This window comes from Prionailurus viverrinus, chromosome A3, assembly GCF_022837055.1.
Source record: "Prionailurus viverrinus isolate Anna chromosome A3, UM_Priviv_1.0, whole genome shotgun sequence".
NCBI lineage: Eukaryota > Metazoa > Chordata > Mammalia > Carnivora > Felidae > Prionailurus > Prionailurus viverrinus.
The window spans coordinates 125,628,656-125,653,188 of record NC_062563.1 but is presented as its reverse complement, the minus strand read 5'-3'; the positions used below and the strand labels follow the sequence as shown (position 1 = coordinate 125,653,188).

The window sequence follows — 24,533 nt, the reverse complement described above, 5'->3', positions numbered from 1 at the left end:
AACACCCAGGGCTCATCGCACCAAGTGCCCTTCTCAATGCCCATCACCCATTTTCCCTAGAGAGAGAGAATCTTAAGCAGGCTCCATTCAGTGTGAAAAAATGATACCAGATGGAAATGTAGATCTACAAAAAGAATGAAAAGCACCAGAAATGGTAACTGAATGGGTATACTTGTAATTTTAAAAATTATCTTCTTCTTTATGGGGCTCCAGGGTGGCTCAGTCAGTTGAGGGTCTGACTCCTCATTTCAGCTCAGGTTATGATCCCAGGGTTGTGGGATTGAACGAACCTCCCACTGTGGGGCTCCACAACAAATCATTTTTCAAAGCTAATTCATTGGTAGCCCATTTGCCAAATGATTGGAAGAGAGAATGGCCAATTTACAAAATCTACCTAATTTACTAAAACCGTCTAATATTTAAAAATTTTTCAACATATATGGATGTATTGAGGACTTGCTGTAAGTCTGCTGTTGTGCTAAGCACGTACACAATGCCTTCTCTTATGAAGTCATATGGTGCTACTAAAGCTCACAGAGGCTAAGTGACTTGGCCAGACTCACGGTGTATCAGTGGCAGAACTGAAATTGAAAACCAAGCCTGTCTGAATCCAGTATCTGATTTCTCAACAACTCCTGTATGTAACCCAACCTGTTTTATAAGAACTACTGATTTTTTTATGTGCCAGGCACTCTAGATTCTGCACATGAATTGTATCACTTATTATTTACAAATCTGAGCCATCAGAGACTTTTCCCAGAGAAGATTCAGAGAAGCTATACCACAAGTCATTTTAGGACTCTCATCTGTTCAGAACCCTCCAGTAGGCTCCCCTCCTACTAAAAGTCTTCACGATGAACTACATACAGCGGCCAACCCAATACCTCCCTGAGCTCACAGCCCACTGCTCTCCATGCTGCTCCCTTTCTACTCTCTTCACTCAAGCTGGCTATTTCTTGAACACTCCAAGGGTTCTCCTGCAGGTCCCTCTAAGATGTTGTTCCTCCTTCAGGTTTCATTCACATATCACATTATTCTAAGTGTGGCCTTTCATGACATCCACAAAAATTGTACCCACCCCATTCTTTTTTTCTATAGTTCTATCACTAATTTACTATGTAGTTTTAAATTGCCTTTCCCCACTCAAAGGAGACCAGGGAATTTTTACTACTATGCCCATCTCTATGTCTCTTGTACCTGGGACAAAATATACAAAATTTATCGGTTGAATTAAACATTTGCTCAAGGCCACAGAGTGTGAACTGGGTACTGAACTCAGCAGATGACCCCTAAGACCATGCTCTTTCCATTGCATAAAATGTGCTAATGATGCCAGGAAAACACATGTTCCAGTGAGCTCGGTTTTGGGAACAAGGGCCTCACAGGACCTGAATTTTGTTTGATAGGCCTCAGAAACACTTGGAACTTTATGGAGCTTCTACAGCCACATTCATAGCAGTAAGTGCTGAGAATGTGTAGAAGGCCAAAACCAGAGCAGAGTGGACAGAAGCAGATGGAAGTGGAAAAGCGACAGAAGCAAATTGCAGATGATGAAGGTAGGAGAACCCCCACAAAAAGTTGTGAAAGCCAAGAGGTTGGGTAGTCAACAATGTTGGATGATAAAAACCAAAACTGAAGTTAAAAAGCATAACAGAACTTTGGGATTTAGGCCAGCATCAGGATCTCAAGAGACTTTTTTGTGGGAATTTCAGAGGGAGGGCCAAACTTAGAAGTCAGAATGCTGACATTTATGAGCTACTTAATTAAGGCAAAGTTGCTTTCTATTTAGAAAAAAAACAAGGCCAAATGTTTAAATGTTTATCTTCAATGTTATCTCTACCTGAATTTTAGCATCAAATATACTAAACTACTACTGTTTTTCTCCAGAACTAGCAGACAGAAGAAAAAAAAAATTACCTTTTAAGGCAAACAATTTTGGCATATATTCACTAGGATATTTAACTGTTCTGTGACAACAGATTTCCCTTTACTGGAAACATGACCCCTTAACAATCTTAAGTTTTTTCCCCTTCCTTAGGGGAAATGATTGGGATTAACACATTGTTACTGTTCTCTATAAACTCCAAGGCCAGTGTCCTTTTCCACAAGATAAAGCTGCTTTAAATGAAGTCGTGATTAAAGGTCATGATGGCCCATTTCCACTCCAGGAGGAACAATGCCCAGTTGGGCCCACAAAGCTTGGCTGTGGATTGCAGGCAAACACCACCCCCACCCCTAAAATGGGCCCAAGTCAGGGACCTAATGTGTTCACATTTTGATGTAATCTCACTACTGAAAAATAGCTATTAAGTTTGGTTAATATCTAAATAGACCTTAGCATGACCTTCAACAGAACAGAATTAAACCAACAACTAAGGAACCAATGGCTCTCTTGCAAAAGTTCAATTTTTTTTTTTTAAGTTTGAGAGAGAGAGAGAGAACAGGCAAGTGCGCACACAAGCTAGGGGAGAGGCAAAGAGAATCCCCAGCAGCCTCCATGCTGTCACAGAGCCTGACACGAAGCTTGATCCTAGGAACCACAAGATCATGACCTGAGCCAAGATCAGGAGTTGGATGCTTAACCAACTGGGCCACCCAGGCACCCCTCTATTTATTTATTTTTTAACATTTATTTTTTGAGAGACAGAGAGACAGAGTGTGAGCAGGGCAGGGGCAGAGAGAGAGGGAGTCGCAGAAACTGAAGTAGGCTCCAGCTCTGAGCTGTCAGCACGGAGCCTGGCGCAGGGCTAGAACTCACAAACGCAAGATCACGACCTGAGTTAAGTCGGATGCTTAACTGACTGAGCCACCCAGGTGGCCCTCTATTTCAGTTTTTATACAGAAACAAAGTGAGGCCTAGCTCAGAGAAGTTATCCCTGATTTGGAAATCTTCTAAAACGATACAGATATCAGTAAAATACCCTCTACTACCCCAAACTGGGCATACCCCAAACACAACTGTACTTTCCTAGTTTACGCTTCATTTTGGTGGTGGGTGTTTATAAGTGAGATTGCAGCCAAACAATTGTTCTCCCTTTAAAAAACGTGTAAAGTATGTTTTTTGGTTGTGTTAGGTCTATATGATGTATGTGTACATGGCCACTACTGCTACATTCTCAGCAAGATGCAGAGTGGTGTATTTTCAGGAGAAAATTTTTAGTCGTGTGGTTTATAAGCCGCAGTCTGCTTGCTTTCTCTTTGGTTCCCCTCCGAAGGTCAACAGACTCGTCTTACCTTGAATTATTCTTTTTCTCCCCCTCCCCTATGTTGAATTATTCTTGATGAACTCATTACTTAACTACTAAATGATCTTTACATAAAAACAGAGCTTGCAGGGCACCTGGGTGGCTCAGTCGGTTAAGCGTCCGACTTTGGCTCAGGTCATGATCTCGCAGTTGGTGGGTTCAAGGCCTGTGCATCCGACTCTGTGCTGACAACTCAAGAGTCAGGAACCTGCTTCGGATTCTGTGTCTCCCTCTCTGCCCTTCCCTCACTCACGCTTTCTCTCAAAAATACACAAATATGAAAAAAAATTCTTAATATTAAAAAAAACCCCACAGCTTGCTACCCTCATCATATAACTTTTCTAACAAACCATAATATTAATTCCTGGCCAGTGAGTCCAGTAATGTATTAACTTTAAATATTTGTGTTACTGAAGAAATGCTTTCAAGTGAAATCTAGCATTGTGTTCTCAAAGTACCAAAAGATCCCAATAGTCTTGACTTTATTGTAAAGGAAAATGTGAGGTTCTAGCTACCAAAACAGGGTAACAAATCTTTTTTTTAAAAATGACAACAGTAAATATTTAAGAGATTTATTAAAGCATCTTATCACAAAGATGGAAACACATACAAATTAGAAACGTGCAACCGTCATCTTCCACAGTCAAGTTAAAATGGTATAGATTTTTCCTGTTTTCATAGCCGAAAACTTCAGATCTTATACCCAACTTACTCACCCTGAATATTTTAGTCATTCTTCCTGAAAGTATCCAGGGCAGCAAATAACCAAAATGCAAACTATTATATAAAGAAAGTGCAAAGTTACAAAAGAAAATGTGTAGAGAACACCCCCATCCCTCCCCCCTTTCAAGGCAAACAATGGCACTTTGCTCTTGCTTAACCTAGATTGTCTTCAAAAACACTATTAAAATGTAATAGACGTAACGATAAAAAAAAAAACAAAATAAAACCGACTTTGAATAGATGTCAAAAAAGCTTGTTAGTGTTTGAAAATAAATGCTTAAACAAAGGAAAGTGTATTTTATATCAAACAAGTTTGAAGAGCCCTGTATTGCAGCATTCTGTAAAATAAACAAGACGAAAAGCTGGTATAGGCTTTATTGACAAAGGCAGAACTTCTTCAGGCAGGTATGTAAGGAGGCGGTGGCTCTTTCTCAGGCATCTTCACTGCCATTTCATAGGTTGGCAAAACATACTGAAGAGAGAAACAAATTGTATCAGACTTAAATCACCTTGAAAAATTCCTGTCTGGAATAATTCAAATGCTTTCCGAGTTTATAAAAAGTTCCTGAGCGTAACTGAGGTGATCCAAGACTGCTAAAGAGGGAGGGGCAAAGGAAGGGAAGATGGAGTTTTGCTTCTGAACTGACCGGAGGCCACCAGGGCACCTTGACAGGAAGTAGGTAGCACCGTTCTCCCCTCTTCCCTACAGTGTGACTGACAGAACCAGTGCCTCAGGGGCTGCAAATCCAAGTTAAGGGCACCACTGACCCATGCTAAAGGAAGCCTCCATTAAGATGCTGGATCCTGAATTTCATCAGAATCTGTAATTCAAGGGCCAGGTACTTTTATATCATTTCTTCTAGGGTAAAGGGCACATCTATGTAAGAGTGGCATTCCAACCTAAGTGACTCAAGTGTGAGAGGCGGGCCCTACATGGGCCACATGTATTCTACATGTTGAAAACCTGGAAAGATAATACAGCAGCAACTAAAGGGTCCCAGGAAGGAGGCCTCCCCACAGACTCCTGGAACCCATTGCATTCATCTCCCCACAGAAAATTCAGCTCCCCCTTTTGATCGTGTGGATGTTTTTTAAAAGCAACACAAGCTGTAAACGACAGTACCCCATCCTTAGAGGTTCCAGAAGCCACAAGCCTGGCATGGCTCACACGGCTGTTTCCTGTCTGATCTCCTCTGCAAAATGCAACCCTTTTCAAGACTACCTACGAGACCAACCTAACAGTCAAACTGAATGAGCAGAGCAGTGCAGGGTGTCTCTCACCCATGTAGCCAGGTTTCCAACTGGGAAATGTTACATCTTGTGGATTTAAGCTATTTGTGTCCTAAACCACATACACGGCATTGAAGAGCCAGTCAACACCTAGGCTCATTAAGAATGATCAATAACAACTACTGAAGATTTAATGTATTAAAAGATCGTTCACCTGTGGAGGTGCTTCGAAGGCAGGGTACACAGCAATCTCCGGCATGTTCCTGTTGTTGATGTATTTATAGCAGTTCCAAACACAGTTGATTAGATATGCCTAAAAGAACACAAACAAAATTGACACATACCAGAAACTCAGCAGACTACCTGCTCTAAAATTAAGGTGACTTCTGGGGCGCCTGGGTGGCGCAGTCGGTTAAAGCGTCCGACTTCAGCCAGGTCACGATCTCGCGGTCCGTGAGTTCGAGCCCCGCGTCAGGCTCTGGGCTGATGGCTCAGAGCCTGGAGCCTGTTTCTGATTCTGTGTCTCCCTCTCTCTCTGCCCCTCCCCCGTTCATGCTCTGTCTCTCTCTGTCCCAAAAATAAATAAACGTTGAAAAAAAAAAAAATTTTAAATTAAGGTGACTTCTAATGCTTTTCCGTGTACTTTCTCCTTGGAAAAGGGAATGGACATCCATTTGGACCTAGCACAAGCCAGGCCCTCTGCCTACTTGCTCCCACTCAAATATCCCAAGCTTTATTAATATCATTTTACAGAGAAACCAGAACTGGGGTTTCAATTCAGGTCTGATAACCATGGTGCTGCCAAGGAAATTCTGTCTCTGAACCTTTGGAATGTGAACAGATTTTCAATTAAATCATGAGCTACTTCTAAAAACATAATGATGTTCTTTACACTTAGGAAGGATCCTGGTATTTCCAATCACTCTCTGGAAATGAGAAGGACATCACCTAGGTGTTATCTTTACTACTATGTCCGAATAAACACTATCACTTAACTGTTGGAACTATGAGGAGAAAAAACAAAAAGGTTTAGATGAACAGTGTCACAGCCCAAATATTTAGTTCAGCAACTCACCTTAAAAATGATGAATAAGGCAAAGAACACAAGAACAATGAAGAGGAGGCAGCTGGAGTCCAATGCCAAGAGGTCATCTTTGTAGGGAAAATCAGGCTATAAAAAAAGGGGGTGGAGAGGTGAACAGGCAGAGGAAAGAAGATATTTAGGGCAGGGACACTACCCTCTAGGATAGCACAGTGATGAATACACATCATTACACACTTGTCCAAATCTGCAAAATGTAAGTGAACCCAGTGTAAACTAGGAACTCTCGGTGATAACGATGTGTCAGTGTAGGTCCATCAATTGTAACAAATGCACCACTACGGTCTGGGATGTGGACAGTGAGGGAGGGAAGGGCGCGCTTTCTATTCGATTTTGCTGTTAACCTAAAACTGCTCGAAACCATTAAGTTTATTAACCAAACACATACACATTCACTCATAATTCAGCTATGGCAGCTGCACGTTGTGACAGTCTAGAGAGCATCTTAAAAATACAAACAGAAAGGCACCGAAGTCAGAACTGATATTCTAATAAAAACTAGTAAACAGAATTGAACTCGCTGTACCTTCAAGCCTCATCATCATGAACGCATGCTACTGAACACCTAAAATGCATCTGAATTCTGCTGTATGAGCTGAGCTCATCTTTCCTCTTCCCTGTTTTACATTTTACTGGCCTTTGGAAAAAGATGATCTCCTGTATGCGACTGCAGACTCGTCCCTGAGTTGCTAAGTTACGAAGTGCTAAGGCTTACCTAAGTTTCAGGGGTCATTTAGTCCTACGTGGGGAAATTAATTTTTCTAAGAGCCAACTGTCAGTCTCAATACTCATCAGAAAGGGGCAAAAAGAAGGCATGCCCCTGGTTATAAAGGCAGGTAAGATTCTGTGGCTTACTGCAGACTTAACTATGTTCCATTGTGAAGGGTTCAACTTTATTTACTCATTAAGCTAGGTTCCAGGAGAAGAGTACTACAAAGGAATAATTTAGGATTTAAAAGCTGGCCAAAAAAGAAAGTATTGCCACTCTGAGAGACCAAGTGAACATAATGATAGAGTGGAGAAACCACTGGGGTCTATAAAAGGAATAGTAAAAAAAATTCACCCTAAAGTTTTCCTATAAAACTCATTTAATTTTTAAAAACATATCTGTTTTTAACGGAAATGTAAATACAAAGGCCCAAATAATTTTCAAAAATAAGCAGCATGTAGGGGCGCCTGGGTGGCGCAGTCGGTTAGGCGTCCGACTTCAGCCAGGTCACGATCTCGCGGTCCGTGAGTTCGAGCCCCGCGTCGGGCTCTGGGTTGATGGCTCAGAGCCTGGAGCCTGTTTCCGATTCTGTGTCTCCCTCTCTCTCTGCCCCTCCCCCGTTCATGCTCTGTCTCTCTCTGTCCCAAAAATAAATAAACGTTGAAAAAAAAAAAAAAAATAAGCAGCATGTAAAAATCCCAAAGGACTGAAAAAGAAAAAAGCATCCACACACCAACTCCAAACACAGCTGTCTCCTTGGGACAAAACTGTTCTTTAAACCTTTATTATAAATAAAAGGACAAAAATTGAATGAGACCAGCTCATGGGGAACGCTACAGATTTTATTCAGAAAGCTTGCAATCTTTCAGTCAGACACGACATGACAAGACAAGAGATCTAGAATGAGGAAGTTTCTGACCACGGCCAACCAGGACACCAGGCCCTGCCCCCAACCCTTTCTCTCTAGCTCATCATGTGCTGCTTCCCTCCCTTTCTCTATGTGGCAGCCACCATCGTCCCCTTTTAGTCCTCTGACTATACCATGTTCCTTCCTGCCTCAAGGGGTCTCTGACCTGGGACATTTGCTCCTGTATTTTCCCTATCTTAATTCCTACTAGACTCTTGAGTGCAATTCAAGTCTCACTTCCCAGCCCAGGTCTGACATCGGTATGATATCCACTCACGCAGCCAATACTTTTTCTTCACAGTTTTACTGCAGTGATTGTCTAATTTTCCAATCCCTTTACTAGCAAATGAGTTCTACTGATGTATCCCAAGAACCTAGCAGAATGCCTTGCACAGAAGCAGCAACCACCAAATGTTTTCTGAATGAATAAATTTGGTGGTACACAAGATACAATAGGCAGGATATCTGCCAAGTCGGGAGAAAATTCCTAACGACAGCATTTTTGAAATGAACTTCCATTTATCTGGACTTCACACCTCCTTGCAGACCTTACTCCAACCCAGAGGGTTCCCTACCCCTCCATCACAGGGCACTAATCTAAGCTCCTCACTGAATGCTGTGTAACAGTTATAGTTCATTAACACAGATAACATCTTCATGTCTTAACTCCCCCAATTCACGTCTGCTCCTCGAGAGAGTAAGTTATGTTTATGTTTGTATCTACACCATTCACCAATAATTTGCCTTGAATAGAGGTAAGGATACAGTAAGCACTCAAATATTTGCTATTGATGCCGGCAAATTAAAAAGGGGAGAAGCAAAAATGGCATCCAGTGTTTGCATTGCAGCAAGCTGGTGTAGAGGCCAAGCACACCCCAAGCAGCGGGAGGGGCCTTACCAAGCTCCTCCCCTGGGAACTACATTCAGCAGCTCAGCATCCAGCCTGCACAGCTCTGAACTGGGTGTGTGAGCCTTTGTGCTTTACCTCTATTTATTTTGGGCATCTGTAGCAGGACGTGCCCTTGGGTGTCAGAAAAGACTAAGATTATTTTTGGGGTCTGGGAACAAACATTTACAACATTTCAGCTTACAGAAGATTTTAAAAGAATGCGCTTTTGGATAGAAGGGGAAGCCTGTATAGCCAAGTGATTGTAGTACCGGTATACTCAAAACAAAAGTTGAACTACTCCTTAAGTTCTATGATATCCACCTTTAGAGGCTTTTCAAAAAAAATATTTATTTTGGGGGAGGGATGAAGGAGCAGAGAGACAATCCCAAGCAGGCCCCACTATCAGCACAGAGCCCAATGTAAGGCCTGATCTCATGAACCATGAGACCACAACCTGAGCCAAAATCAAGAGTCAGAAGCTGAACTGAATGAGCCACCCAGGTGCCCCATATTTAGAGACTTTTAATGCTAGAATATCCAAGTAAGAAAATATCCTATGTATATTACTGGCTTTAACAAGGTAGTTAAGAGGAGCAATAATTATTTTGAAACACTTTTAAAAATAAACAGGGTAGATTAAAATAAAAATAGCACCGAAAGCTGACTCAGAATTTTGATTTAAATACTTAAAATGAAGAGAAAAAGTTTAATTAGTATACACACTTACTAATTGATCCAGATACTCTTTGATTCTTGGCAAGTAAGTGAGAGAACTGATAGCAACCAGACAACTGAGCACGAAGTCAAAAAGCCGGTAGCAGAAGAATGGAATCAGCCAACCCACTTGATACTGAAGAAAAAAAATAATCACAACATCACAACACAAATATGAAATATTAAGTGCCACTCAGTAAAGGTCAAACTCAAAGTCAAAAATATAGGGTACTTACAGAAATTGCTCCATATACCAGCATTGAACTGATGATAAACATAAGAACAGAGACAGCAAAAAGAACACAGGCATTATCTAAGAAAACAAAAAAAAATCTAATTAAGCTACTTATGCAACAAAAAAACTCCAAAACTCTTCATGACAAAATGTTTTTTGTTTTTGGGGGGTTTCTTTTAAAGTTTATTTTTATTTATTTTGAGAGAGAGAAGAGACAGAGAGAGCAAGGGGGAGAGGGGCAGAGGGAGAGGGGGAGACAGATTCCCAAGCAGGCTTCTCACTATCAGCACAGAGTCTGATGTGGGGCTGGAACTCACGAAACCATGAGATCATGACCTGAGCCAAAGTCAAGAGTCAGAGGCTCAACCAACTGAACCACTCAGGCACCCCAACAAAATTACGTGTTAAAGCTAGCTTAAAAAAAATGAGTATTTTCCAGAATGCCTCCGAAAAAAACCTAAAGCCAAGAGAGTTTAAAAAAAAAAAAAAAAAATCCATCTCAGCATTAAGTAATGAAGTTTTGAGGAATTCACCCCTTTGTTTTTGTTTATTAAATTGCTACAACTCATTGACTCTTATCATCAACCAGTCAGTCACTCTGCTAGGGAGACAGGTCTCTGCCCAGAGCCTAAGAGTCTGAAGGCATGCAGATAATGATAATCCAATGTGGCAAGTGCTACATTGGATTAGCTGTCCTTGGGGAATCAGGGAAAAAACATGGAAGAAATGACACATGTTGGGTCTTGTGAAATGAGCAGGGTTCAACAGGAGGGAAAGGCTGGTATCTGCTTAAAAGACACATAAACTCAGAGCACTACAGCTGCCCTCTCTGGCCTCAAGAGAAAATATAGAGATTCAAGGTTCTCCATTAACCTCGTCTCTCTTACACCAACATGGGAACTCCCTGCTCCCCACTCCTTGCCCTTGATTTCTCCACTGCTTTAACAAGCCCATTTTCTTCTTTGTTCTTCACCTGTCTCAGGTTGTCTCCTTCCTCAAGGTTATCCAAATTCATTAATTACCTCACAAAACACCTGAGTAATCTCAACAATACTAAGCCACACTTGAGAGTTTTGTTTTGTTTTTTTTTTTTTTTAGCAGATCTAAAGTTAATTCTTTGACTCTGGATAGATATTAAGAACCAGAAAGGCACTAATGATGATGGATGATTAGAATAACTGCTGGATATCACACATGATATCATGTATCATCTTGTCACTTGGAAGTATAAACATCATCAGTATTTGGTGCTAAGGGCCGTCTTTAGATTTTTCTAGAGGATATAGGATATCCTTTAGATACCCTGTAGCAAAAAAGGGGAGAAATGGAATAATAGGTGAAAAATACATACACAATACCTAGAACGAGACACTCCAATATTTGTGACTCAATAAAGCAAACAAAATATGAGGGCTAAACGCACAGATATGAACCTCAGGTTTCCATCTACCACCACATTCAAGAACCTCCTCCAGGGGGCCCCAAGTGTTCACCCGTTACCAAAGTGAATAAAATTAAGGTTAAATTCATATTTGAAAAGCAGCTTGTATATGTTGCAGAAGCATTTCATATATATTGAGGGTCATATTCTGTTTAGCTGACTAACTGCAAACCTCATTATTTACAATCAGCCGCAGGCCAATGATCAGAAATTAACTTGCCATTTTAACACTGCGCCTGTGGGAGGGTCAACGTTCCACTTCCATTAGAGACACAAACTACTGTATGACCAAGAACTACACATTTTTATGTTCTCTCAAAAAAGGTTTTGGCAGAACTAGAATCAACAAAAGTATGCTAACTCCGTATCTGATTCCCACTACGGTGGCCACGGCAGCCATGCAGCATGCAGTAAAACCTGTGGCTTCATCCCTGCAGCTCCAGCCACAGCATAAGAATGTCAACAGCCATAAATCTTTTTCTACACCTTGATTTAAAGAGAAACACAAGCTGACACTGCATGCTGAAAAATGCCAACATTAGCAGGTCTTATATAATTTTACAGCCTAAAATACCAAAAACAGGCATTAAAAACTAAAGTTTTATTCACCGTTGTATTTTGGTTTTTATTTTAAATAGAGAAACAGACTACTTAAGAAAAAACAAACTCCAGAAGGGAGGTTTCTAATATGCTCTTGGTATTTCTTTTACCACACTTGACAACATAATTAAAGGATTATAAAGATCTGAATGGACACTCAGTAGACACATTTTTATTTATTTATTTTTTTTTAGTAGACACATTTTTACAAAGCACTTAAAGGGGAGCCTGGGTAGCTCAGTCGGTTAAGCATCCAACTTTTTGTCTCGGCTCAGGTCATGATCTTGCAGTTTCGTGAGTTTGAGCCCCGTGTCAGGCTCTGTGCTGGCAGTGTGGAGCCTGCTTAGGACTCTCTCTCCCCTGCTCTTTCTGGCCCCCACTACACTCACACTGTCTCTCTCTCAAAATAAATAAACTTAAAAAAAAATTTTTTTAAAGCACAGTGTAAAAAACTGTTAGTGATTTCATACTGTAATGTCAACAGATGCCCACAGAACTCTACTTGAATCCTAGAAAAGGCAGCTGGCCCTGTAGACAGTAAATTATTTAAATTAACAACCAATTTTTATTTATTTATTTTTAAGTAGGCTCCACACCCAACACGGAGCTTGAACGACAACCCTGAGATCAAGAGTCACGTGCTCTAACAACTGAGCCAACTAGGTGCCCCCACAACCAAATTTTTTTAAAAAACAACTTCATAAGCTTATGGGAAGACCATAAATTTAATGAAGCTCAAGAACTTACAATAAAAGCTAATAAAACTAAAAATATGGTAACTTAAATCCTATAATATTATAAATACAACTTACACATGAGAACTCAGAACATTTTTCTGAAGTGAAATTTAAAAAAATCAACACGCAAAAAAGCTGTTCATACTGCAAAGTTTGAGGCATAATTTTCTGTTTGAACATTAAATTTCTATTCATAATATACAATCTTAACTAAAATATTTCTGAACCTGTATTTTAAATTTTAACGCTTATTTATTAAAAAATTTTTTTTAATGTTTATTCAGTTTTGAGAGAGCACGAGAGGGGCAGAGAGAGAGGGAGACATAGAATCTGAAGCAGGCTCAAGGTTCTGAGCTGTCAGCACAGAACCCAGCGCGGGGCTCAAACTCATGAACCATGAGATCATGACCTGAGCCCAAGTCGGCTGCTTAACCAACTGAGACACCCAAGTGCCCCATTAATGTTTGTTTATCTTTGAGAGGAGAGAGAGACAGAGTGAGAGCAGGGAAGGGCATAGAGAGAGAGAGGGAGACACAGAATCCGAAGCAGGCTCCAGGCTCTGAGCTGTCAGCACAGAGCCCCACACGGGTCTCGAACCCACAAACTGCAAGATCATGACCAGAGCCCAAGTCTGACACTTAACCAACTAAGCCACCCAGGCACCCCTGCTCCTGTGTTTTAGAGAAAGATAAATAATGAAAATGTTACTGGAGAGTAAACAGGTTTAAAAAGGTAATTTACACAAATGTCTTCTATTTCTAACTCCAACAGTGTCTTTCTTCATCTAAATGATAGATCTATATTTAGAATTATAACCCTGAGCAAAAGATATCACCAAATATTCCAATAATTCATATTTCACATGTTCCCGTATGCTTATTTGCTCCCATCCTCTACTACACTTGCTAGCTGACCTTCAGAGACTCACAAGTCTTTTTGTAATTTCTTCTTATCATCTCCACAGCACCAGATAGGAATCAAAGATATACAATGTATATTTCTCAAAAATCTAGTAGTCCATAGCATTTTCCGGGCAAAAGCACTCAATTATAATTCTCACTGAATAATTTGAAAAACCCACAAAAACACTTTTATGCCTCAGCAAGTAAAATAACTTAACTATAATTTAATCAATTCTCTGAATAGTGTGTGTGTATGTGTGTGTCTGTGTGTGATTAAAGGATATATTTTCACCTAAAAACATACCAGCCATTCTCTCAGATGAATAGTAATTGCCAATGACTTCATACTGAATGTTGACAGCTGGCATTGAGTTTGGATGAGTTACTTCCACAGTCAGCAAAATTGCCATCAATAGGTTTACCACCTGTGAAAGATAAGATGTTTGGTATCTGTTATATTATTAATCAGGAAACAGTCCTCACAATCTTCGGATGTCTTTCCATATTTAAACTGTTTTACTTGCAGTAACAAATACAGAAAATAACAGATTAACCTGTAGATAAAATAGTATGCAATACCATAGATAAACAGTTGAAAAATAATTATTTCCTAAAGTATAAACTTAATTGTTTCAGAGAAAAGATGTATTGCCTGAACTTGCGTTAGTATCAACAAAATGGCAAAATGATTAAAAGGAATCATTACAGATTGTTCATGTTCAGAGTCACATGTTTATTCATACACTGATCTCAGAATTTCTGAGTTTGAAGAAGCCACAGTTCATCCAACATTACTTATGTAATACCATCAGTTAAGAATATAGTGATCCAGGGGCGCCTGGGTGGCGCAGTCGGTTAAGCGTCCGACTTCAGCCAGGTCACGATCTCGCGGTCCGTGAGTTCGAGCCCCGCGTCAGGCTCTGGGCTGATGGCTCAGAGCCTGGAGCCTGTTTCGGATTCTGTGTCTCCCTCTCTCTCTGCCCCTCCCCCGTTCATGCTCTGTCTCTCTCTGTCCCAAAAATAAAAAAAATAAAAAGAATATAGTGATCCAGCAGGCTTACCTCACTACCTCCTCTCTGCTCTCCTCTATACACATGCTCCAGTTTGTTGGACATACCATTAAAATGAGGTTAAGATCAGCTTGGTCAGAGCACAGCAGGGTCTCAGCCGCTAGAGCCTAAGCTAACAAATTTCAATGAATGCAGCCCAATTCGCACTGGCTTCATAAATTTTTGGAATGTTACATGAGAGCAACTCCCTAAAACCCTTCATTCTTTTTCACACTTGATCCTGCTAAGCTACCACCTGAACCTGTACAGTTAGTTGAATTCTAATCTGTACAGTTAGTATAAGGGCTTGACACATTTGCAATGGAATTTCATCTTATATTCTTGCCTGTCAAGATTTTCTGGAGGACACCCCACAGATTTACTATCTTGTTTTTTAGCTTCCAGCATTTAAAAATATGATCAGCATGTAATCAGTATCTCCACCTCAGTCACTAGAAAAGAGAACCGGGCCAAGCACAGGAGGCGTCCTCTTCCCATTAATCAGCAATCTTTGAACAGAATTCTTTATCTGGTTCAGAGAAACATCTTGAGACTTTGTCAAATTTCCTGCTGCAATTCCATCATAGTATCTGGTGAGTTTTTCTAGTTTACCAGGGTTGTAACTCTATTTGAAGCGGTAATTATTTATGCCTCCAGTGGTTAAAGAATCCCTGCAGTATGCCAGGAGGCACCGCTTCCTGAAGTGCTCAAAAACAGTCCTGTTAATGATTCAATAGAGAAAACCACCTAGGCTTGGAGTTAGGCTTCCCTATCTAAAGTGCATAGAAACATATCCTCCTCCCTTTGTAAAAATCTGAACATTTGATGCTTTTATGATATGTTAGAGGCTTGATCATCAACTGTACTTTAAACAAACTCTATTACATAGCTCTCTCCTATCCACCATGAATGATAAATGATTTTATCAGCTGGAGGCACTGCACATTCTCTGTGACATGCAAACCAATTTTAATCATTCAAAAAGGTTAGGGGATCTAAACAATACCAAATTCAGAATCAACTGACATTTATTGAGAATATACTGTATACTAGGTATATTCACATACAGTGTATTATTTCACTTATTCCTCCCAACCACCTGCTGAAGTAAATATTACTAAAGCCCATTTGCAGATGAGGAAACTAAGTTTCAGCATGTGAAATAACTTGTGTTACAGAGGACAAAGGTTAGAGCTAGGACACAAACCTGGTTCCATTTAAGACAACCAGCTTCTTAGCACCACAGGATTACTTATACCAATTCCTAAGCAACTCCTGTTTTGAGGCCTTTCCAGAAGACACTATTATCTAAGGCTATGTTTATACTTTACTGTCCAAATAAATATGTTCAGTAACATACCTTTTCCCTTGCATTGCTCAAAAGCAAGGTACTTTATCCTTCAACTCTTGAAAGGTCTTACATAGGACAATCATATTTGCAAGGTGGCTCCCCAGTTGAAGGCTGATTTTCTTTGCGGTGGGGGGGGGGCATTTTTACTGCAATGGGTTTTGGCTAGTGTGTGGTATAGGAGTAGGAGCTAATACAACTAGGTGAATTAATTATTGAACAATCAGATGTATCTACTGAAGCCTTATAGAAATCAGTTTGAAATCAATCCAGCAAATTATTCTTTGCTAAACACTATACAGTCATAGTTAAATAGCTCTGCACAGGGACACCTGGGTGGCTCAGTCAGTTAAGCATCTGACTCTTGCTTTTGGCTCAGGTCAAGATCTCACAGTTCATGCATGAGTTTGAGTCCCATATCCGGCTCCATGCAGACAGCAAGGTGCCTGCTTGGGATTCTCTCTATACTTCTGTCTCTGCCCCTCCCCTGTGAGCTCTCTCTTTCAAAATAAATAAACTTAAAAAAAAGAGTAGCTCTGCATAGTACAGAAAAACAGTCTCATGTCAAGAAAACTATGCAAACTCAATTACTAGATGAAGGAAATGACACAACCAAAATATTTAGGAGTTTAATTTTCCCTTCTTAAATATTTTTACTGCATGTAGGACTTATAAAAATGTATTTTTCTGGAGCACCTGAGTGGTTCAGTCAGTTGAGTGTCCAACTCTCGGTTGCAGCTCAGGTCATGATCTCACGGTCGTGGGATGCAGCACTGTGTTGGGCTCTGTGCTGGCAGCTGCGGAGCATGCTTGGGATTCTCTCTTTCCCCCTCTGCATGGCCCTCCCCCTCTCGTGCTATCTAACAGAAAAGCTTACAAAACAACTTTTTAAAAATCTATTTTTCTTCTCATAGATAAGCCACAGACTCGTAGTGACACTTCAAATCTCATTTCACTGTCACAGCCCTGAGTATTAAACAAAAGTCAAAGATCTAATCAAAAGGACCAAGAAAGGATAAATAAATTGCAGTGCTACTTCTTTAAAAGCTCACACTTCTTCAAATCTTCACTGAGTTAATATATTCTAGGGGCGCCTGGGTGGCTCAGTCAGTTGGGCATCTGACTTTGGCTCAGGTCATGATCTCGCGGTTCGTGGGTTCGAGCCCCGCATCAGGCTCTGTGCTGACAGCTCAGAGCTCGGAGCCTGCTTCAGATTCTGTTGTCTCCCTCTCTCCCTGCCCCTCCCCTGCTTGCTCACGCTCTGTCTCTCAAAAATAAAATAAACATTAAAAAAATTTAAAAAAAATTATATTCCATTATGTCAGTATATTTCATTAAAATCGCAACTTTCATTTTAAATGTTAGCCTGGAAAATCCATCCTTGTGATCTTAAAAGACTTACCACTGAGCACCCACCCTGTGCTCATATTTAGGCCCTGTGCTATTTAATTACAGTCCCTCGATACTTCTACTAAGTTCCATGTAGCATTTAAAAAATATATATATAAAACTGACTTTACAGTTTTGCAATATAAAATTTGGTATAAAACTTCTCTGAATAGCAAGTGTGTACAATTTCTTAATATTTATTCCCAATTTTTTCCTTTTACTATATTCAGGAAAAAACCCAAAAATGTAATTTAAATAATGATTAATTTCTAAACCTCATAATATGGAGGTACAGAAGACAGCAAACATGTTAACAGCACGAGCTACAAACATACCATTCAATGTAGAAGCAGTCCTGTACATTTATTAGGTTAAATTATGTGGTTTACATGGTTTTTGCAAGCCTTCTGCACACCTTGTATAAGTAAACAAAGAATTAACAAAAGCCAGATGTGTTGGATTTTACTTGTTACAGAGATACGGTTACCAGGCTACCAGGCCCAGGCCCACGGAAGCCCTGGGCCTCAGAAGAGGAATTCCTCTTTGCTTTCTCCTCTTGCTGCCACACCCATCCCAGATGATTCTTTGGGGGCTGGTTTTTGTTTTAAATCATTATTCTTTAGGTTTGCAAAGCACATTCTGCCCCCACCCAGTATCTGCTGAGACTATAAAACAAAGTGTGTGCTTCAGGGCATCCTGATAAGGGTCTCACAGGCAGAGAGAGTCTCCACTGGGAGCCGGTCAGCAAAGCACTGCCAGCAGATAAAGATCAAAATGGCCAACCTCCAAAAATTCTGTTACATGTTTCACATATATATAAGCCTCCTGTTGTTTACTGGTGGTTACAAATGTGCAGTACAAATGAGTTATTCCTACTATATTTAAGAGGTGGCAATTAATTTAACAAATGTCTAATGAATGCTTCAAATGTTCTAATTAACAAGCTAGCTGCTATACACCTTTTATAGAGAAAGACCTATCATCTTTCTCCCTCAAGAACATCTTGTGGGGGAGAAAAATGAAAAGATAATCATTAGTAATCATGTAATAAGTAGTATTTAATAAGTACATACAAATAGTATAAAGAAACTTTTCCAGATACACAGTGAGGAAACCAGATCCCTCTGGCTGAGAAATAAGAAAAGCTTCACCAAGAAAACAGCTGGGCTAACCATTAAAAAATGAAATGGAACTGGCAAAATGCTATTAACAGTGGAAGCTGGGTGATGAGTAAATGGGAGATGTTAATACTATCTCATTATTCTTTAGATTTGAAATTTTCCTTAATATATTGTTTTTAAAATGTGACTTGGGGGGAGAAAAAAAAAGCACATGTCAAAGTACCGAGGCACAAAAAAAGTGTGTTTGAGGAAAGATATTAACTTCAAAATATAAATAGGTTATACTCTTATTTAAAGGAGTCAGGGGTGAGGGTTGGAAAAGAATACAGTTTGAGGACACCTGTCTTCACCTCTCTCCCAGTCACCTAGCTTTAGATTATTTATGGCTGAGACATTCATGAAAAATTAGCAATATATTAAATCTTTCCAAAACAAAATTATTACAAATGCTCAAAATGTATTCTTTTTATTTAACGTTTATTTATTATTGAGAGACAGACAGACACAGAGCATGAGCAGGGGAGGGGCAGAGAGAGGGGGAGACACAGAATCTGAAGCAGGCTCCAGGCTCTGAGTCGTCAGCACAGAGCCTGACGCAGGGCGGCTCGAACTCACAAACTGCGAGATCATGACCTGAGCCTAAGTCGGCCGCTTAACCAACTGAGCCACCCAGGTGGCCCCTCAAAATGTATTCTTGTAACACACCATCAACCATGAAGGAGGACACCTACTCATTAAGACTATTTTCAATTATTCAATGAACATTTGAACTTCTATGTAACAAATTGGTTTGAAATCATCTGGCTTCAGATTCTTCAATAAATAACAAAACAATTTTAGGAATGCCAGAATTTAAACTAGAGCTCATTCTGAAACTTTGTATTACTTGACCAGGGATTAAGCCACCCATGCTTCTTTCAAATCTAAAATGCCAGGGGCGCCTGGGTGGCGCAGTCGGTTAAGCGTCCGACTTCAGCCAGGTCACGATCTCGCGGTCCGTGGGTTCAAGCCCCGCGTCAGGCTCTGGGCGGATGGCTCGGAGCCTGGAGCCTGTTTCCGATTCTGTGTCTCCCTCTCTCTCTGCCCATCCCCCGTTCATGCTCTGTCTCTCTCTGTCCCAAAAATAAATAAAAACGTTAAAATGCCAAAAGCTAACACTTCAGGGCTGGTACCTCTGGTGCACAGAACTGGCTCTGACTTCTCTATGTCCTATTTAATACCACAGAATTAATACTTTAGTACACCGTGTTGGAACTTCCTGAACACCAGACCAGTTGCCGGAAAGCAATGACACTGTATCCGATACATTCACTGATACAGCCTCTAGGCCCAGCAGGAGGGAGAGAACTGTACCCCCCACCCCCAAATTCCAAACAGCACAGAGGCCATCATCATAGATATTCTCCCACCTGAAACTTAGGAAGGGCGTATCCTGACAAGGTACTGGAGGAGGAAGGGACGTTCTACCTCACTCAATCCCATATTACTTCTATTTTAGTAAAGAAGCTTCTAGCAACAAAATGCACTGTTTGGACAAGTCCTTTTTGTTTAGAGATATTACCCTACACTTTACCTGGGTGGTCTTGTTTTCTAAAAGGTACACACCTTCCCAACTAGACAGAAATTGTGTTTTTTAATACTGCCATGGTACGGAAGCTACACTTTTGAAAGTCACCAACAAAACCAATGTCCTTTGTCCAGTCCTTTATCCAATTAAAATTTGATGTTACCGATCACCTTCTCCTCTCCTTTGTCACTGTACTGTTAAGTCTCATTTTTGTATATGCGCTCCAAAAACCTCTGTAATACCATAAAATAAGTGCAGATACAATTTTCAAGACAGAACATTTGAGTGCCTCTGTGTGGCATATAATAGGAACAGAATAGACAATGGCATATGGTCCCTGTGATTTACTCTTTTTCTGTGTCTACCAAAGCCTTCTACATTGCAGATGACCAATAAATCCCTTATTTTAAGACAGATTGAGTTTAGAAGCTTATAATATTCTATTAACCTAAAAGCCCATGTAATGAAAAACAGCTATGGCATCCTTCTAAAATTGTGAAAACTAAAGCATGGAAAATAAGGAGATGTAAAATGTTTTCACATCAAGTGCCTCCAGTGGGGAGTAAATTTAAACTCCTCACTCCCTATTTTGGGAGAGTAAATACCCTTACTAAAGTTTTACTCCCTGCATTTTTGGTTTGCTGTTTGTAACTCATATTTTCCCCTGCAATTCCTTTCACTTTTATGAGCTGATCCATAGCATTAAAAAAAAATCTGCCTAGAAAAGACTGGAAAGAAATACCGCCAATTACATTCAGATGGTTGAAATTGGGATGGTGGTTATTTCCTTCTTGAGGAGGAGTTAGAAATCCTTTGTTCTGTGAATGGAGGGAAGGATCTGAGAAGAAACAGGACGATTAGGTTTTCAGGAAGAGTCCCAGCTGGTGGACACACCTCAGTTTAGTAGGAGGGAGGGTTATCTTCTAGGGACAAGGCAGACAGGGTAGAGTAAGAGGCTTGAGGACCCTTGTATAAGATTCATTTAGGGGAATGGAAGGCAGAGCTAAGAACAAAAGAAATGGAAGACCCAGACCCCTGGCAAAATGGAGAATAAATAAAAGGAAGTTAGGAATACAGTGCTATTACCGTCCATTAGCTGATTAATGTCCAATATTACAAATCAGTTAAAATATAAAACAGAGTTTCTGAGGGGAAATTTGATATAATTTTATGCCAGTAAGATGAGATTTCTGAATATGGAAGTACAGGAAACATTAAAACAAACCTAGAAACTAGCAAATAAGCCTACACATTGAAGTTTTGTTTTTTAAAATGTACATCAATAAAGCAAAACTGTAAAAAAACAAACAAAAAACAGGGCAGTCAGGAATAATGCGAGGGTCCGGTAGTCCCCTGGAGGTGGGCCATGAAACAGTATCTACCTAAGATTATTGTCAGCTGGTGTTTGTCCAAATACTAATGATTTCAAGGCACTGGGTAGGGAAGTAATGATAACACAGATAGGCAAAAAAGAATGTGTGAAGTTTTTTTTTTTCTTAAAGTTCACAGAAGTTAACTGAAACAATACAGTATCACTAATACCACAATCCTCCTTTCCAAACCAAACCAACAAAAAAACCTCAAACAACAACAAATCAGTCATTGGTGAGAACCGCCAATCAAGTCAACAATATGAGAAGTTTGTCAAAGCTTCAGTGAAGTCATTATAGCCTAAAGCTATCCCAACAGGGTCATAATTACCTTCTAAGTGTAGGAATACTGGAGATGGTGGTTAAGAAATCACAAAAGTATTACTGGTGAACCACCAATCAATAACACTGTCAACTTGGTTATGATACAGACTTACATAGATCTTGGAATCCAGAAAATGCTACCATATGTGGCCAGAATAAAGGAGGCTCTCAATAAAGGTCTCAAAAACCGGAATGGGTTTGAAATAAAAAGCGTCTAATGGGCAAGGGGTAGCTGAATCAGGAAAAATCAGATCGCGTGTAAATCCTGGCAAAAGGTATTGCCTCTAAGAGAACCTCCAGATTCACAACAGAGGCCTTTCTGCCTACATCACACACACACATATTATAACAAAATAAGGTCCAAGAACCACAGGCAACTGAGTTATAGCTGGATCTTTCGTTTTCCTTTCCGGTAAGACAATGTCGAAACTGGGCTACATTTCTCAGGATCCACTCTTAATTGTTTTGTAGGGAACAAAATTCCAGGGAGTGTACGTGGAAGAGGGTTCTTTCTGATCACGGAAGTACAAAAAGGGCCTAAACCGGGTACTTTCCAGAACTCCTTACCAAATCCTAGTACCATTATCCCTCCCACCCACCACCCCCCTACTCTCCATCCTCCCCACCCCCAGCCCACAAGGCCTCCGCTTCTCCCCACCCCGACCTTCTCCTGTAATTCGTGCCAAGGAACAATCTCCCCTTTCCTACCCACCCCACTCTGATTCAAGGCCACAGTCTCCTCTCTCAAAGTTACAACACCCTAAAAAGAGTCTCCCCTATGCCTTCTCGCCCCACCCAACACACCCTTTCAGTCCCACCCCCTCCCAGTGAACACTCCCTACATTTCAGACCCGGCTCCCCCACTTCCCGCCCATGCGCATTGCCCCAGGGCCCCAATCCTCCCGCCCCGCCCGCCCTTACCATATACCAGGTCCCCAGGATGATCGTCCCGGTGCGGACATGGCAACAACCGCAGCAACGGGTGCTGTAGAACCGGTCACTGCGGCTCCGCTTGAAAGTCATGGACACCATCGGGAATCTCTCAGGCTTCGTTCTAGGATGGGCCCCTGACAAACGCTTTTCGCCCAGAGGTCGAACCCAGATAGCTTTGCCACAGTCTCCAAATCCAAACGACGCGTCTTCAAGCCCTCCCCTGGCCCGGGCCCCAGCCAGCTCCTTCGCACCTGCGCACTAAGTGCCGAGCGCCGCTCTCGCGCGACCTCGGTTTACCCCTCTTCTTCCACCTTCCCCGCACACAGGCCAATGGAAGAGCGGAAAGCTGGGTGGACTCGGCCTCTGATTGGACAAACATGGAGATTGACAAGACGTCACGCCCAATCAGAAGTGCGACTCGCCTTAGCGCTAATGAATCCCCGCCTCTTACTAGAGGGCCGGGGGTGGCTCGTAGGCCTAGAATAGCTCGGGAGAGGTTGGTGGTTTACCATACCCGAGACGAGAGCGACAATAAAAGAAGCATTTAATGGGGAGAAGCAGAGACAAGATGGGTTGGTGGGAGAAAGCGGGCACGAAGGACTTTCCTGTGTCTCCGCCACGAACGGCTTCGGAGGCGTCACGGGACCGAGGCTGCTCACGTGACCTTTGCGCGCAGCCTGATTATTTGACTGGCCGGGGGTGGTGCCACTGGGAAAGGGGTGGGGCTAATCCCCGTTCTGGAGCCTTCCTCGATGCAGGGGTGGGAATTGGGGACTTCTTGGAAGAGTACAGGTTTAGGTTTCCACGCACCCTCACTTTGAAGACTTCTTTTTGGGAGCAAAGAAAAGACCACCTAACTCTTAAGCAACTAAGAAGCAAGAGGATTGAGAAAAATAAAAAGATAAAGTAGAAGAACTGTTTAGTTGCTGGGTCTTTACGGATAAGTGATTTTTATTGGGAAAAATTGTGAAACACGTTGAAATGGACCAAGAGATTACTGGGTTCCTAAAGTGAAAAACCAGCCATAGTCTGACACACCTTTCTGGGTACCCTGATTCTATGTGGGCTTTCCATCTTTCTTTGAGGAACTCTCTACAACTCTCTATTGTACATAGCTAATAGCAAAAGGAAATACTCCTGTCCATTGAACTTGACAATGAATCTTAACGCTCCTGGGAGAAAGCCATTTTGCATCTATTTGTAAATTCATCTCCCATTCACAATTCAACAATATAAGTAAGTACTTTAAATTCTCCTTTAAACTGGTGCTATCATGTTAACTGGTTTCCTCATTGAATAAATAAAATCTTTGCCACTTGTTTATTTTGTATTTGTGTGAGACTTAAGGCTTTTACTTAAAAAAAAAAAAAATACATGGTTCAACTGTTGGGAAAGTACACTCCCTTTTAGGGAAGAGAAAGGCCTCCCCCAACCCTGCCAAGTGTATTCTTAGCTGGAGACCACAGTGAATTCAGAGTAAAGGTTATTGCATTGACATGGCTTCAGTGAACACCGCTTGAAGTTATACATTTATTTCTTGATTATCTCTCCCCACTAAAATGTAAATTCTAGAAGAGCAGAGACTTTGTTTACTTCTGCAACATGGAAGAAATTGTCCATGGACAATTATCCTGGTTTGGATAATACTTGCAATATGGGAGGCCATAGTTATATCAGGCTACACTGAAGTATGGAGTGGGGTGGAAGCAATTTGACTCATAATGAATTGACATATCTCCACTTTAGTCCATACCAACACTCCCCTCTCCCCTTCAGAATTACATAGCCCTTACTGTGTTCTGTGCAGGGGTTCAATCACTATTTTGAATCATTTCATCCTTTCAACAATAACTATAGGGAAGGTGATTTTATATTATTTAACTCCACAGAAAAGTTAAATTTCACATCCAAGGTTACAAAGCCAGTATGTGGAGAAATTGGAACCTTCATAAATTGCTGGTGAGAATGTAAAATGGTGCACATGTTGTGAAAAAGTTA

General features: G+C 40.9%; 1 protein-coding gene and 1 long non-coding RNA gene across 2 annotated transcripts; one reads left to right on the top strand and one right to left on the bottom strand.

The window, feature by feature from the left end:
• Positions 1-552: 552 nt before the first annotated feature.
• LOC125162313 (uncharacterized) lies at positions 553-4,757 on the top strand. The gene is made up of 3 exons (XR_007150983.1): positions 553-637; positions 1,407-1,556; positions 4,678-4,757. It is a non-coding gene; the product is annotated as an uncharacterized LOC125162313 (long non-coding RNA).
• Positions 3,804-22,821, bottom strand: LAPTM4A (lysosomal protein transmembrane 4 alpha). The gene is made up of 7 exons (XM_047853200.1): positions 22,524-22,821; positions 13,739-13,859; positions 9,756-9,832; positions 9,533-9,655; positions 6,274-6,369; positions 5,413-5,511; positions 3,804-4,440 (listed from the first exon to the last, which is right to left on the bottom strand). The coding sequence occupies exons 1-7, from the start codon at positions 22,632-22,634 to the stop codon at positions 4,366-4,368; spliced, it is 702 nt and encodes a 233-aa protein (XP_047709156.1). The 5' UTR covers positions 22,635-22,821; the 3' UTR covers positions 3,804-4,365.
• Between the last annotated feature and the right edge of the window lie 1,712 nt (positions 22,822-24,533).